Below are 17,785 nucleotides of genomic sequence, written 5' to 3' on the forward strand. Positions count from 1 at the left end.
CTTCTTGCCTGAGAAATTTGATTTATTCTGCATATGCTGGTGAACACAAGCTTTTTCACCTAAAAATAATTATTGTAGTGGTCTAAAATCCCACTGCACATGCTTTTAAGTGGTTTATATTAACTGTGGACGACGTTTCAACAATTTGTTTCTATTTATTCAGGCATCCTTACTTTTGTGGAAGTTGTAACACAAATAACAGCAATGCGCATACTGCTTGACACCCTGGGAATGATCTGCGCTTGTACACGCTCTGGTTACCGGCTTTTTACAATGGTTCCCCACCGCAAGGTAATGTTTCCCACACAGAAATCAATGTGCAAGTACCTGTGGGAAGAGTTCCGCTTTCAGACGTGATCCGATTCACTTTCACCAGTAAGTATTACATGGGCACAAGTGAAATTGTCAGTCTAGGGGGTCGAGGGGGTTTTAGAACAACGCCTTCTCTGGTGAGTCTGTAATATTGGCCACACAGAGTAGCACGGCCTTTTCAAAGGAAAACTGATGTGTAATACACAGTAATATACAGGTTGACTAAAAAAAATGGCAAGTGACAAGGGCACTAGATTGCAATCATTCAAGGGAAAAAGTCCAATCTATTAAGTCTGGAGAAATGTCAGAGTATCAAACAGGACAACATCAAGCAATCATGGGCAGCATTTTGCACTGGGAAGAGACATGAGTCAGAGGATACACTGCAGGATGTCTAGCTTGATTTCAGTCAGCAACAATAGAAAGAGTGGAGAGGGTTTATCCATATAGAAAGGAATCACACTAAATTTCTAACCTGCGAGTACAAACAGTTTGCAGTGCTGGTCAAACATGTTTGTATTTCAGAGTGGTGACAGACAAAGGTTAAAAACCATTCATTACTACTGTATAGAGTACTGAAGTGTGATGTCACTGTGAACAAGAAAGTGCAGTGCAAACAAATGGAGTTCGCGCGCATTGGTTCACGGGCTGGTTCACGAGCTCATGCCTTTTACACACTAATTGTGCGTGTGACGTACATGTATTCAATTCGGTACTCTATCAGCCTCATTCTGGGATCATGTTCAAGCTGTATACATACATTTCGTCTTGGTTTCAAGAGATCAAGTGTGTTTAGATGTGTGCTGTAAATGATCAACGATAAATCGTTATTACAGCGGACCACCTGGCAGTACGGGCCCTGGGACCATGAGAGGGTGCAATTTTCCTAGCAATGGAGGCTCCTTTGGTGGGAACTCTGCTTCACTGGTTCACAAAAGACTATGAGATGCATGCGTTGCGCATGCTTCGCGACAAACAAGATTAACACTCCCCAGTAACTTGGCTCTTTCCAGCCAATGAGGGGGTGCTTCTGCTCGAGGCAGATACAGTTGATAGCTGATCATTGTGATGTCACCCTCTCGACGGCTGCAGATTATCCTGCACATCTACATGTACAACTTACCAGGTACATGTAAGGCAACAATGTCTTGAAACCAAGACTAGCATGCATTGTGAACATAGATTGTGCACAGTTGAATTCAGACCTTTAATTCATATCTGGAAAAAATATTTGAGAATGAAAATGGTTCCTTAATTTTTGACCTATCAAACTGTGTGGAAATTGACTGCTACCAACAAATTTGTTCCTCAACATTTGTTCAACAAATGTTCATTATATGATATTGTAACACATGCAAACATTCGTCGACAAACATAGAGGGCGTATGTCACAGATGACATACTGAACACGGGTTAGTACATGTACACAATGATTGGCTGATGGCAGCTGGTCATTGCTTAGGTGACACATACAACTTTCATGTCTGTATTTGAATAAATTATCATAACTTATGAAAATTAACTGTCCAAGAGTCAATAAAAAAGAAACAAAAATGACCTTGTTTTACGTGTGCACAAAGTCAATAGCGAGTTCCGTCCATAGCAACGAAATTCAAGATGGCGGCACCCATGGTCTGAAAAGTCTGAGAGGCATGATTTAGTAGTGCGTAAAAGCTCCGCAAGCATCAATGACGGCCTGGCATCTCCTGTGCATTGATTCCAGGAGATTGGTGATGAAGTTGCCGTCCATATCCCGCCAGATCCGATGGAGAATTTGGAAAAATTCGTCTTTGGAATGTGGCCTATTTTTGCGTCGGAGCTGCAACTCCAACTGGTTCCATAAATTCTCCAATGGATTCAGGTCGGGACTTTGGGCAGGCCACTCCATCACCCTGAACTGCCAACTGCCTCCCATTTCTGTGATGAAATCGGGGGGGGGTTGGATCGGCCAGGATTTCTCTTGTAATCACTGCTGTATGGGGTGGTGCATTGTCATGTTGAAACAGGAATTCCGGGCCGATCAAACCATGGGCAGAAGGCAGCATGTGGTTGCAGAGAATATCAACATAAACAGTGGCATTGATATTCTCCGCGACCCGCACCAACTCACCGACGCCCGCAAAGCTCATGCACCCCCAAACCATAATCCCTGGTCCTCCATGCTTTACGGCAGGCAGAACACAGTTCTCCAAAAAATCTTCGCCAACAGCCCTCCTCACGTAGACACGCCCATTGGACTGGAACTGCTGAAATCTTGATTCATTGCTCCAGAGAACCTGGACCCAGTCATTTGCTGACCAGCCCACGTGTTTTCAAGCCCATGTCAATCGCCGAGCTTTGTGGGCGTCAGTAAAGCGTGGCTTGAGTCGAGCAACTCGGCCGTGACATCCTGCTTCTGTCAAGCGGCAGGAGACAGTAACAGCATGGACATCAACACCAGTGGCTTGAGCTAACTCCACTTGCAATTCGGTGGCAGGTCCTCACAAGAAAGTGGTCTTCTCACTCGGTGATCCAGCCACCCCAGGGCGGCCGGATCTCAGTCGGGTGTCCATTAATCCATCTTCTTCTAGTTTCTTTAAACTGTACCTCATGGTACTGTCGCTAATTCCAAGCTATCTTGCAATTTCTCGATTGGAAATCCCTTCCTCACTCCAGGTTTGGATCATCCCCTTTTGATGGTTTGTTAGGGGGGTTCTGGCTGGCATTGTTTCAAGTTGCAGTTGGCGTAGTTAGCATATGAATGGCAGTCGTGTCCTCTAACCTTTCTAGTATCCATTTACAGTACCATGAATGAGAGGTCAAATTCAGCTCATAAATATAGATAAAGTAAATTTTCCCGCGGCACGAAAAAGAATGCCATTGGTTTAAATGAGGTCATTCAATATGGCGGTTTTACATGGACAAGAGAAGCGATTCAGAAATGTAACTGGAACTGGGTTAGTGAAAAGGTCGGAGGCATTGGAGGACTGATTATAATTGATTAAAATAATGACACAAGACACTGGTACATGTAGGTTAGTTATCGAACAACTTAAAAAATTGTTATCGAGAAAATCAACAGACAAATGTCGGCAGTGAGGTGGGCGAAGACTTTTGTTGGGCAGTGTAAAGTATAGTACATTTGACTCAAACCAGGCAGCCAACACCGGCAAGCTCGGTGGCCGGTGGTTAAGACGTCTGCACTAGTAAAACAGGAAGTCGTGGGTTCGAGTCCCACCAGAGTACACTTGTGGGTTTTTTCACAAGCCTTTTGGGGGCAAACACGGAGTATACACTGCTTGGGCAGGGCAAAAAGCCAAAATTACTGGTACATTTACATGTATGTTTACCATGATGGATACTACATCTTCTTTCAGAAACGTTCCATACTGTATACGGGGAGGGGGGGAATTCAGATGAAAAATGCAAGTACATGTACCGGGTACATGTACCTCATCGTCCCAGCTTTTAAGACAGGTACCTGAAGAGCTGTTGCAAGTGGGCCAAATCTTGGAAAGATGTAATACATGTACAGTGTACATGTAGTTACCGGTAGGGTCTAAAATACACTTGAAAATAAAGAAAACGTTGTTCATATGGTGGTTGTGATTGGTGGTCAATGGTTGGTACCGGCACATGTACATGTAGGTGGTAGTGTTGTAAGGTTCAAGTCCTTCACAAGTAGAGTCAGAAATCCTTTCAAAAGTCAATCCAAGCCCAAGCCCTGTGACCGTGGATCAGTCACAGATAACAGAATGAGCAATGAACTTTTATCACAAACCCTACGACTACAAGCACATGTACATGTACATGTCCTTTGTGACTTGAATTACCGGTATGTACCACTCAACAGGTACATGTACGGCAGGTGCATAAAGGTACACCATCCTGCAAGGGATGGATTGCAGGTGTAAATAACTCCTTTGAAGCCGACAAGGAGAGGAAGAACAAACCAAGTCTCATACAGAAATTAGGCCCTGTAGTTCAAAACTACACATCATAAAGAACTGTAAAACTGTGAAAACCTGTTCAGAATTGCACCATACACATGTTCCAGTGCATGTGGGTACCTAATTTCTCAGGTACATGCAAGAAAGTCCAAACTGGAAACATACCTTCAGAATCAATGTCACTAATAAAATTAAATACATACAGCATGTACTGGTACATGTACAGCATTGTACAGAAACATAGTTGAAAGTCTCTGCCAATTAAAAAGGAACACCTGTTTGTACTGGTACATGTACTGTACAAGCACATTTGCATTTTTACAAATGTTCATGTAGTTCATGATCTGTTCACTGTATGAAACAGCACTTACATGTACATGTACATGTAGTTTCCAAAACAACTGTAAAGGCAAAAGGTATACTCGTATATTATGGTACACTGCACATGTACATGAACATGCATGTTCACTTTTTCTTATTTGTAAAAACAGCCTGTTATCTGAGAAGACAAGAAGGATTTCAAAGTACATACATAACCATAAATGAAAGTCCCAGGCCGTCAGCATTATGCAGAAATTGGAAGATAAAACTGTTCCAACTCCCACGCAGGCAAGGAGTGGAACAGCGAATTATGGCCAACGTACAATTTCAATCAGTCACGGTTATTTTAAGGCTCTCCTATTAATGTGTAATGGTGGGGTACATGTAAGTAGATGGATTGGAGTGAGGCTCAAATCATGCAGTGCTTTCGTTAAAAATTTTATGTGAAATGTAGATAAGCAAGCACATGAACAACATGTACATGTACGTACATGTTAAAAAGGTTGTTTGGACTTAGATGTGGGTCATTCTATAAATTTGGGGTCCAGAGTGTGACATTTTTCCATCCCCGTTACCTCTGACATGTATTCATGTACCATCTGACAAGGTTGACAAGAGATGTATAACTGAAATTGATTTCAAACTATTTTTATTTGTTTGCAGTACTTATTCAGTCTTGGAAATTAAACCATGTTTTCTAAACACTGTCACAGGGACGGGAAAAGGAATTGGACCCCAAATTTATAGAATGACCCATGTGTACACTATCATTACACATGTAGAAACCTGTCCTAAAGTGAAACTAGAATACAAAACACGAATCATTAAAAAGGTGGTACATGTAATTTGTGTTTTTCCTCTTGATGAGATCTCCCTTGCCCCCTAAAAAACACATTAAAAAAGGCATACAAGTATTGCTACATTTTCCCAGAAGGTTCACCAACTGTGAAATACATACATGTACAAATACATGTACATGTATGTCGCTGAAGTGAGCACAATGTACCTTCAACAATTAACACACAATAATGTTAATCCTTTTACAAATCCACTCATCCCACTTCACATTTTGCACAATTCCATTCCGCGTATGATACAAAATCATACTGGTACATGATCCCCTACAGTGTACATGTGGGCTGGTAATATGAAGTACAACTGCCAACTGTCAATTTGTCAGCACGATCCGTCAACCTCAAATTGGCCATACCAGATATACTCCAGGCTATAGTATGCACCATTATTGGCCCCTTGCCATTTCTGGTGGGAATAAGATAAAAAGAACACAACCTGTTGCTTGAAAGGTCAAACCAATTTATAGAAACTATTATCTACTGGTATGAGCACTTTACCTCACATGCAGTACTAGGGGTAGGTACATGTAGCTTAAGGTGACAGTATCACAGACGTGCACCAGCACACATTAATTCATTTCTGTCTCTAAGCAAACCTGTGCCCTGGAAACTTTGTAAATTCTGCCATTCTGGTGGGCGTTAATTTCAGATCAAAGCCCAAACCCATTTGAAAAATTCAATTCCAAATGCCTTACATGTACATGTATATTTAACAAAAACAGATAATACCAGATTTTTGCAAAGGTATAATCTGCCAATGTAAACAAATTCTTTAATGATTTCTGTAGCAGTTAAGTAGAGTGCTTCCTCTGTTACTGTTTATCACAACACTAAAAAGAAATGTTAAGAATCTAATTTTCCTAAACCTCCCGAGGAGATCTACAGCCCTCCCAAAGGAAACATCTCTGATCTAGCCATTCAAACTATCAATGAACCAAAGTCACGAAACCCTTCCTTTCCAAAATATCCCCAGCAAAGAAAAATTGGAAGACTTCCTTCCAAGCAACCGTGAAATTAATCTAGGTCCCCGAGGCAGACGCATCAAAACTAGACAAAAGGAGAAGCTATCATGACCGAACAACATGAAGACTTGGATGAAAGCTATCGCTGGCACTCAAAAATGCATTAAAAAAGCTCCCGAATGGATGCTTGGCCAATGCTGACTGATTGCTTTGCTCAGTGAGGGGCCCATTGAGGATGGACTAATGGTAGTAGCAGACGTGAAGAAATGATGAAAACATCAAAGGTGCATTACCATGGGAACAGTTGAACTTAACACTGGTGCTCAGACTACTATTAAATGTTTACCAGAGCACTGACATCAAACGCACATCAAGTTGAGACTGTACTTCAATATGAATCAAGAACAGAGACTCTTGAAGAGCAAACTCATTTGGAACTATGATATGTTTACACACATGTGGAACATTAGGTTTTATATGCCTGCAATTAAGGTCATGGGCTCCTCTTCATTCTTGAGGAATAGGGGAAGAAAACACTGTGCACGGAGGTTATCTACACAAGAGGAAGGGCAACAATTGTTTAATGGGAGAAAGTACATGTACATACATGTACAGTATACCCATACATGTACAATCAAAAACCAAGGAATATAAGACGTTAAAGATTTACATACATATAGGTACTGGTATGTTATATTATGGCTTTCAAAAGTAGCGGTATCGAATGTACAATGCATCTACAAAAAGTACTCAGCCTGACATGACAGACTGGATGGCATACCAATCTACGCATACACGTACGTGTCTACATTGTCCTGCAGACACACAGCCAGGTGTGCATTTACCATACATGTACCTGCTTGGGACCATGACAGTTACTGTCATTTCTCAAGATGCTTGGCTGATTGTACAATGGCATCCATTTATTCATAGAGAGTGAGCAACACTGCACCATCCAAATGGCCTGTGTCACATTCAATCTCTGGAGACATACATCTATATAACTCTTTCCATTTACATCTCTCTGCGCAGCCACATTTCAAATGTTCCAGTTGTCTTTACCGACAAAGTGTCGCCATATGAGTCAGCTCAATAAACATCTTCCACCTTTTATTGACTCAGAATTTGGATGTACCGGTACAATGTAATATGCAAGTTCTGAAAAAGTTTGAATTATTACGAAAAAAGTACCAGTAGAACATTTATCAGTCCACAGAAATTTTGATCTGGTCAAATTTGGGGATTTTGAGTACCCACTGTACTATAACCTGGAGTATGGTACATACATATTGCAGCTTTTTCTGAAAGTGCGAATAACTTGACGTACTTATTGCTGGCTTTAAGCAGGTAGCACCTGTTATTTTGCATACGTGATGCTGAGAGAGTGTGTCAACTATAATTTACAGCTGGGAATGGATACGTTATCATATCAATGAAAGAGGAGGCAACTCCCAAATGTCCCTTTCTTGGCACTCCTGCATGTAGTCTTTCAGAGTTACAAGATGGGCAGACGGACAAACAAGCAAAAAACATAATAAGTATGGGATACAGCAGCACGGTATGATACTCAACTATACTTCTGTACACCTGCACCTGTTATGTACAGCACCACTGGTAAGTGAATAATGCAAAGCTAAAACTAATTACTAAAACTAACCTCTGGAACCAGTGACACGTAAAGCAGAACATTTGGGAAACAAATTTGTGAGACGGTAAATGTGTATGCATTGGCATACACGTACACAAAGTACCCAGTGTTTCATTTTTTTACATTCTCAGGGAAAAAAGCTTTAAATTTTGTTGGTTTCATTTCTTCTGATCAATTTGATTACGTTCCTTTTGGAAGGGGCTTCAACCTAGACCACCAATACTTGAGGTGCCCCTGTAGTACCTAAAACAGTGACTCTCCCCATCCTGCAGTATACGAGCTCTTGGCTGTATTAGCCTGCTGACAGCCCACTAAGTTATGCTTATCTGCTGCCATGTTTTAAAGTACATTATAGCCACCAAGTTTAAACTTTTGGTTGCTAAATTTTACTTCTGACACATTTCCTCTTCACATTACCTTGATGAAAGAAAACCATCAATGAATGTTCACAATGGATCCCAATTTTAAAATCTGTACTCTGAGTTGTCTAGAGATACAGTTGACATGAACTCACCTTCAATGGGCCCTGAACCATTTAAAAAACCTCATACTATTGTGATGTATTTTATCTCAACTAATAGAACACTTTAAAGTGCCAGTTTTGTTAACACTACCCGGGTATTAAGCTGAACTACATGTCAGCCATAATTCTCATCTAATTAATTTGGCCTGCAAGTGGCTGTCCAAATTTGCTCATTGCTGCAAACTGGAAAAAATGCAGTGTCAACATTAAGTGATACATAACATGAACAAAATCAGGAGGCAATAACTTACCCACTCCTGAGGCAGTTGGACCTGTGATCTACATGTACATGTACATGTACTGTATGGACATTGTACAGTACCTGTTCATGTTTACAACCAAAGAGAAATGTACCCTATTCAAGAAGGTTCAAGTTGGCCTTGTACGCCATGCTGACTCAGAGTAACGTACAGGTGTACATGTACATCCAACACATACTGTAAACGTACATGGGCAGGTGGTTCCACTGCTACCGTTGTTTTTCAGTTGTGACTTTATTTTATACCTCACATACAAGCCACATGTCAGCCTCACCATTTTTTCAAAAATTAGTTAGACACTAACCCATGTGGAGTGACAGAAGCTGGTTACAATAACAGTCTCAAATCCATAAAATCCTGTGACAGTTGCAATAGGAAATTATACAAAGAATACATGTACAGGGTATACACATACATCACATGTACATTTGACACACATGTAGTACATGTCCATGTATGTACAGTAAATAGCTTGCTTACTTCCATGTGATATTTGTGTACTCAACTGTCTGATCAAAATGGAATTTTCAATGAGGAAAACTGAACTGTTCCATCTCATCAGGCAAATTAAACTTCACACTGGATGCACACAGAGCTTGATTATAATCCTCATTACTAACCCAGTTCATGTGTTACAGTTTTACCTGTACAATGATTGTCTCACAAAGAACATACACTACACCTACAGTCTTCACATACATTTACTTGTAATTAGACCAATTCATTTCACCGCTAGCGCTGTGCACTCATTGATTACATACAAAATTAATTGGTACACATTGTGGAATACACTAGATGTATGCATTTTTAACCCTATAATGTTATACGGTATGTTGAATGTATTACACACATCAAATACAAAATATTTTCACTCAATACGCTCGCACAAAATATTTGGTCACTCCTACGTATGTACAATATGCTTTATAATTATGTACACATGGTGTGAACACAACACCATATTTCTTAATCCAAACATCCACTGCATGCACTTATCACCGCCTATGAGCTACATGTATTCAGTTAATAGGTAAGCCACCAGAGTTGGCAAGAAAATATAAAGATTGACAGCCGTCATGATGAACAAGAAAGCTGGCTGAGTCAGTAAGCATGCCAAAGACCCGTCCAATGTTCCAAACCGAATAGTAAGACACTTTAGATATCCTGTGAGTCATCTTTCCCTTGCCCAGTCTACAGCCGTGGTGTAATGGCCTAATAGAAGGCATCCACAAGCAGTCTTGGCTTCTTACATGTTTGCAGTGGCAACTTGAATCTGCTGAGGAGAAACTAAGCATTCTGATCATGGATAACTCCCCTCCCTCAGTCTTGGAGGATAGGAGCCCCATCATTTTTGTTAGCAGCCTGAAGATTATGGGTCTGATGTCCTGTGTTTCTTGGGGCTAAATTTAATTTGGAGGCGGAACTGAATAGGGGATTAGATTTACAGCATTATGACAATTTAATATCCAAAGCACGAGCTATTTGACTGATGTACCGTATACTGTACATGTGTAGGTAACATACATGTACATGATCAAGGCAGTCTTATGGATTTGGCATAATGCGAAAATGCATTTCAAATACATACATGTATGTGTACTTTGCAATGAAAACCAAAACAGCAAATACCAATGTGCAATGTTACAGTTGCCAATGCTGCCAAATTCGTAACATACATAATACACATGCATTGAATCAAAAACTTTTCTTTCTGATTGTGTTTTTGGTTCCACATTTAGAATACAATTTCATAATTAACGATCTACTGATGTAAAGATTGAAGGACTTTTGGCAAACCACATTTTATACATGTACATGTAAAACTACCAGTGGGCATTAGGCTAAATGGGCGTCATCAAATTTTTTTGGGGGGGGGGAGCGGCAAAGCACCCATAAGGTGGGGTGTGAGTGGCCACTTCAAATTAAAGCTGAAAACAGCTAGCAAAAAGCTGAAATGTAAAAAGTTCCCATACTTCTGTACAAACCAGGTGTACAAAAAATCTAAAATTCAGGGTTAACATTCACACATAAAAGGCTGAAATCAGCTAAAATGCTGAATTCTCACACCCCTGCATGATCACCAAACTGATAAACCATTAAAGGGGTCAACTTTGAAGGTTTTTATTTCAAGCCAATTCTCTATTAGTTTTATTCTATTAGTTTTACATGAACTACTGTTGACTCTAACCCATCCATTTAACTTTTTCTGGGGAAGATTCCTATAATCACCTCTTTTAGACATCTTGGAAGCAGCCTACATGTGTATGTTTCAGTCAGCAGTGTTCAATGACCCCATAAACCATGTCAATTTCTGAGGAACCCTGCACCACAGTGGGAAGATTAAATTGATTCTGATTAACAGAGGTTCAAAGTTTAAGCCTAGTGATTGTTTGAATCAGAGATTAGTGCACCCTTCTGTATGTGTTTGGCCATCCAGCTTTATGAATAAGAAGGTCATAATTGACTTGTTACATGTACATGTAACTGATGAGAGATGATCGACTCCTAAGGTCCATCCAGAGTGTTGTACATGTATATCACCACGTGTGAAGTCTGTGCAGAGCTCACTGTAACTTGTAAGATCAGCTGATAGTCAAGTCCTGATGATCACGAGCTGTCTCCCACATCCTTTCTTATTTTTCAAACTCAAAGGCAGGATAGCACTTCCACCATTCTACACGTATAGTGATGGCCACGTGGCCTATACTGTATCCCAATTATTGATTTTGGTGAAGCCTGCAAGATCCTCAGGGAAAATGACAAGGGAAGAACATGTACCAGTACATGTACCGGGGTAATATTTAAAAAGAAGCAACTCAAATTTGAATGCTAGGAAATTTACCCACCATTTGCTTGGCAGCTGACTTAGTGTCTAAGGCTGACATCCCAATCCAATAAATGATGGGTCCGTCCAACTAAAATAAGACCCCTTCCCCCAGTAAGGTAACATACTGGCCTGGTTTAGGGGGGAAATGAAATTTACGGAGTACTTGAAGACTGACAACCCAACAAAAAGGCACTTAACTACACGTACATGTATGAAACCTTCAAAGGCTTGGATTCAATCTACACTCTTTCGAAGTCAGGCATGTTAATAAGCAATCCTGTACTGAAAACTGAATGGCACTTTGCTAAACCTATAAACTGGGTTAAATCAACGATTCTGGGTCATGGGTGATGAAAGACAGCTGTGTCAAGTGTAAATAAAAAAACCCAAAAAACAAACAAAACGAAATGATAAAACAGGATGCAGGATTACTTGAGTTAGGATACATGTACTACCTCAGCCTTAGTGAAAAAACACCCAGACAACCTACGAAGTGAATCAACAAGGTCATTCGTGCCCATTTTTATATATATCGGTACTTGAAGAAATAGAAGTTGGAACACCTTGTCTGCAATTAATTAGAGAAGGGGTTTTCTAGGATTGTTTCACTTGCAGGCTGCAAGAAGAGCCTAATGATGAAATTCTCTATCAGCAAAGAAAACTCAATGAAATCAAAGAAACTTGATGTTTTCCTACTTTGTTACAAAAATACAGGATTATGTACATGTACAAGTACCACAAAATTCGTTCAAAACTGAATAATTTAAGATACACTGTACTGGCACATACCGCATAATTGTGTAAATGTAAAACATTGACATCACAATGTCAAATTTAAAGTAAAAATTTAGTGTTTCAAAATTTCAACCTTAATTTGTATTATTGGTTCAGTGTCACAGTAAGCTTTCTTTATTTTTATTTCTCTTGTACACTAAAACTCTTGTGCATACATGCACATGTACATTGTATCTTGAGCATATTTTATGCAACACACACAGCATCAGACATGTAAGAGGGCACCTTGTGGAGATCTGAACAAGGATGCAATTTTGCCTTGGGCAAAGGTCAGGGAGGAGGCCCTCCTTCAGGTGCTTCGGGCAACAAAACAGACCGATCTTGTGAATAGTCACAGTAAAAATATGAGGTACATAGCGGTAGGTGTGCATGTGTATCTTTGAGTTTGGACAATTTGGGCCTACACCTATACTTTGCCCACAGCTGTGACTGGAAATCAACAATTTCTGGCACTGATCATGAACAGATGTGTGTGCACGCATGTAGAGGCATGTCTCTCATTGTGCGGACCTGTGAACAAAAGATGTCCATACAAAGAAGGAAATGAAAATATTGTGTGGACTTGCCCACATCCACACAAGATTTCTCTCTGAAAAGGAGGTTTAATTGAGGTTAAAGTTATTCCTTGCAAAAGTGAGGGGAACTATTTGGAAGCCATCAACAAAAATTCAGCTCAGAACAGTGTTCACAGATGTACATGTATTTCAAGAAAGACAATATTTTCACCTGCATGTAGATGTAGTATTCTTAATACAAAAAACAAACGAATGTTGATGCAGCAGCCACACCAATCAAAACATGTACCAGGTATGTTTTAAATGTTTGTATGGCAATAAAAGCAATCAATTTTTAATTACTGGTTTCCCCTTACACTGACATACATACATTGTATCACTTAACATTGTATTCTTAGTGCTTGTCCGAGAGTTTGTGAAAAAATCTCAAGCTTACTTGGGTTGGACTTGAACCCATGACCTGCTTACTAGTGCAGATGTCTTAACCACTTGACCACTGAGCTTGCTGGGGTTGGGTGGCAGGCTGGTTGAGTCGATGTAGCAGCAGGCACTGCAAATCAGTGCTGTACGGTGTGACCAAAACAGTCGCATTTGCGAGTAAAAATGATCATAGCAGTATGCAACCAAAATTTGAATTCTAATTGTCAATGGCGACCATGATTTGTGCTCATTGGTTGTCTACCTTCACTGTGCGTACAGAATACAAAATTGACCTGGCGCTTCACTTTCTTTTTTTGTAGGAGCCAGTACCTCATTTTATTTTTCTCTGTACAGCACTGCTGCGAGTCATTTCAAGACATACTGGTACTTGGCATCAGGAGAGGTTAATTTTTTATTACAGATTTTGCCCTTACACTGACTTGTATAAGTTAACCCTGCATTTTCAGTGTTTGTCAAAGAGTTCACAAAAAATCTTAAGTTTACTTGGGTGAGACTCAAACCCACGACCTTGCTGCATTTTTAATTTGCTCATGTGTGGCAGGAGTATTTACAGTTCACACTACTTGAGTTTGATTCATGGTACCGGTACAGATAAATTTCAAATTGAAGGGAACATCTAGTCTGATGTTCCAATCCACTTCTTGATCCTATGGGAATAGTATTTGTTTGATTTTCAGGTACAATGTAACCATGCAAGACACAGAAGTGAGCGTACTTACAAAGTTACATGTATTTCCAACTTTGAAAATCAGATTTAACTGCAATCACAAAGAACCCACAGGTTCAAAGACTTTAAAGGTTGTCTTCATTTTTCTTAAATCATAGACAAAGAAACTGCAGCTTTCTGATCTCCATGGTTTCTATTTGTATTGGGCTTTCCATTTTTGACACTAACACAGAGGAAGCAAACTGACTTGACCTCGTTTCAAGAGCCTGTGCTACTCCCTCACAGTCAGACTGCTTGGTACATACACTGTACATGTATGTACACATATGTACCAGTAGCATATCCCCAACCAAAGAAAGACAGGCCAGACTGCATGTGGTACGATGGCCTACCTCAATACCTTGAGTAACAATACAAGGGGGGAGGATTATTTCTTGCTTGGGTGACCATGCGATTAGGGTGCAATACCACTTGAATAGCACCCAATCATATGGGTGACAGGGGTAAGTAATTGGGCTGTTATAGCTACCAAGGGAACCGCACTGGCATGGGTGGGGGTTAATGTACAGTAGCATGGTAAGGCAGGTGCAAATGAAATGATGAACTTCACCACGGAGAATACTGAGGTGAAAAGGACAAGTACACAGAGAAATTCACATGTACAATGTACATCACATCACACAATGTAAACAAACAATCACAGGGATTTCTTGGTGTATACCACAGATGTTAAATGCTGTGTTGCCGAGTCTAATTTTCTACTGCAGTGAAAAATGTCAGAAGAAAACAGTTTGACAGAAGTGATAACAAATGTGACAGATTGTCTTACATGTACATGTAAATGTGTATGACAAATGTGACAGATTGTCTTACATGTACATGTGTATGACAAATGTGACAGATTGTCTTACATGTAAATGTGTATGACAAATGTGACAGATTGTCTCACATGTACACGTATGTAAATGTGTATGACAAATGTGACAGATTGTCTTACATGTAAATGTGTATGACAAATGTGACAGATTGTCTTACATGTAAAGTGTATGACAAATGTGACAGATTGTCTTACATGTAAATGTGTATGACAAATGTGACAGATTGTCTTACATGTGAGACAATCCCTTCTGCCACCTGTTGAGAAGTCATGGATGCTATTTGCACTGCCATGAAAAGAACCACTTTCTATACCATGCAGAAACCCCCTTAGAAGTACCGGTATTCAATACTTAATTGTCCAATTATGTACATAATACATACCAATACGGGTACTTATAGCATAAGACAGTGTTAAGCCTCTTCCCTTCTCTCTCCATGATTTTGCTGTCGTCCTTTTTACATGTAGCGTCAACAAGTGTCAACACACACAATTACAGTGTCAACAACTTGAAAATACCCTCTAAAGTTTCAAAAGTGGTATTATCATACTAGAAAGACTCTAACATCTACCAATGTGTAAGAAAATGACGAATGTAGCCTACAGATACTTCCAGATTATTGCAGGAAAACAAATTTATATTTCCGCAATGTGTGGGGGCCGCCATCATTCTTTCCTCTGCCATCCACGCAAAAACAAGATGGTAGCCGGTCAGGTTGCACGAGCAGGGCCATACATTCATTTGTCGCCCAAATTAATCATTTTAGATACAGGTAGAAGTATGTAAATGTGATGCATTAAATTTGATAAATTGGAGCCTCATTAACATCAAAATACATTTTTTTTATACAAAAAGTAGTTTGTTTACGCTTGTTGACACTAAATAGCATGACCCCCAAATTGTGGAGGTCATGTGATAGATGGAAAAATGTCTGCCTACTCAACACAGATGATGAGTGCATACAGTCCCTTTTATGTCTATTCCCAATCAAAGTGACCTTACTAGTCTCATATTCAATACAGTGTACATCGGTCACTTTTGTTTGATTGTACTTTAATATCTCAAAATTTACTAAATGCCATTTGGAAATATCCCAAATGATTATGACATTTTGAGCGACAAAGACCAAAATGAAAACAGCATTGACATTCTCCTACACCTGACCAAAACGTAGATTCTCGCACTCAGGATGAGGTCAGTGAATCTTGATTCTTCTCTCTGATTGGTCAATTGGTGGCTATTCCATGTTTTACACTCGAAACTCAAAGGGGCAAAAATAGTGTTGCGGTCTATGGGGAAAATCTGATTTATTGATTAAACTTTTAACCTTTACATCAAAGGCATGTCCAAAATTTCACTATTTATGTGCAGTGAACATGGTGAATTATCCCACACTGTACCGAAAAGGTTTCAGTTATTCTATCATGTTGCAGCAAAAAAGAGGAAAACATGTGAATCCCTGTACAAAGTAAATGGAGAGTTGCCCCTATGCCCAGACGTGAGTGCAATAAAAGGTACAACCTCAGACTTCGAGAATTATTTGCCCCCCCCAACAACACTTGCTGCCCGTTTGCGTTTGCTACATGCACACCTATATCATTTCCTTGCTTTATATGCCCATAAGTGTATTTCTGATTTAGTTGGACACCAACGGCTTTCTAATTCTGTGTACATGGTAAGGTTCAACGAGTGTAGGCCTACAAATGCCTACAACTAGCGCTGAGTTGACTATTTCAACTCATTCAAGGCCTTGTAAGTTGTAGTAGTACAATGTACATGTACATGTACGGTAGCTTTATGACACAACACCCTGCCGCCTGACGTGTCAGTGTGTGGTGCACTACCGTGTACACATCGCACTGATGTCACAACAAACCACCTCGCCTACCTTCGATCTGAGCCCCATCGCTTGTCTAAGTCAAAAGGCAGCGGCATGATTCCCACCTCAAATGTCCTCCTTGTGCAGAAATTTGTCCAGATTTCTAGCCGATGGACATTGTTTTAATAGGTGCTCAAGTTAGCAGTTGCATGATTTCGCCGTTTTACGGTTTTGAAGACTTTTTCCGTACGAATACTTCAGGAGACCCTGTTCTCCAGTGAAATGCCCGAGTGTGTACACGCCGTGTTGATCATGATTGCGGGAGCAACCACTATTTGCATAGGTGTGTCAAAAGTACACTGTATTATTCAAGACAAATTATCATCAACAGAATCTTTGATTATCACTTCCTTTTATTTGTATTCTTACTTTCCAAATAATCCCGATAAAGTTCCTGTTTATTTTGATATCTAATTTCAGGTTCTTTAAGAATATAATATTTCACGTTCTATGCCCATCCCTATTTGAATCACTCCTTGTAAACGTCTGTAATTAACGTAATATTTCATTCTGATATCGACAAGCCGCTTGACATCATACGTACGTGTGCATGTATACGTACATGTACTTGTAGTCACAAAACAAAATTGTGTTACACCCCCAACTTTGTCAACTGCCATACCTAACTTATTAGTCGATACAGTTGAGCATGCCCAACTTTGGTTTGGAAAGGAACACTTTGTGAAGAAAGACGTGGGCAATCACGAAATTATGTTGATACTTGAAAAGTGACAACCCCATTATTACCATTTTCTTATTATTTTTTCTCTTTAAAAGTATTATTCAATATGTAAACATCGCACGTAATCTCATATGTAATCTCGCTTGCAGAGTGGCGTAAATTTGTGCCGGAAATGGGGGATGGGGAAAAATTTTGAAAAGCGGGGGGGGGGGCAGCATATAAAGGTTGAGGTTCATGATATTGATGAATGGCATATTTGTGGCTTTTAAAACCTGTTTTCCTTTTTTTTGAG

At 39.9% G+C, this 17,785-nt stretch overlaps 1 protein-coding gene across 1 annotated transcript in view; it reads right to left on the minus strand.

The window, feature by feature from the left end:
- Nucleotides 1-17,050, minus strand: part of LOC110990838 (uncharacterized) — a 131,468-nt gene extending 114,418 nt beyond the window's left edge. Inside the window, exon 1 of the mRNA XM_087134643.1 lies at nt 16,821-17,050. Coding sequence (XP_086990769.1) covers nt 16,821-16,867 — 47 coding nt within the window. The 5' untranslated portion in view covers nt 16,868-17,050. The remainder of the gene's footprint in view (nt 1-16,820) is intronic.
- Between the last annotated feature and the right edge of the window lie 735 nt (nt 17,051-17,785).

This window comes from Acanthaster planci, linkage group LG03 (genome assembly GCF_054643075.1).
Source record: "Acanthaster planci isolate LZ-2023a linkage group LG03, COTS_SCS, whole genome shotgun sequence".
In the NCBI taxonomy this organism is placed as follows: Eukaryota; Metazoa; Echinodermata; class Asteroidea; order Valvatida; family Acanthasteridae; genus Acanthaster; species Acanthaster planci.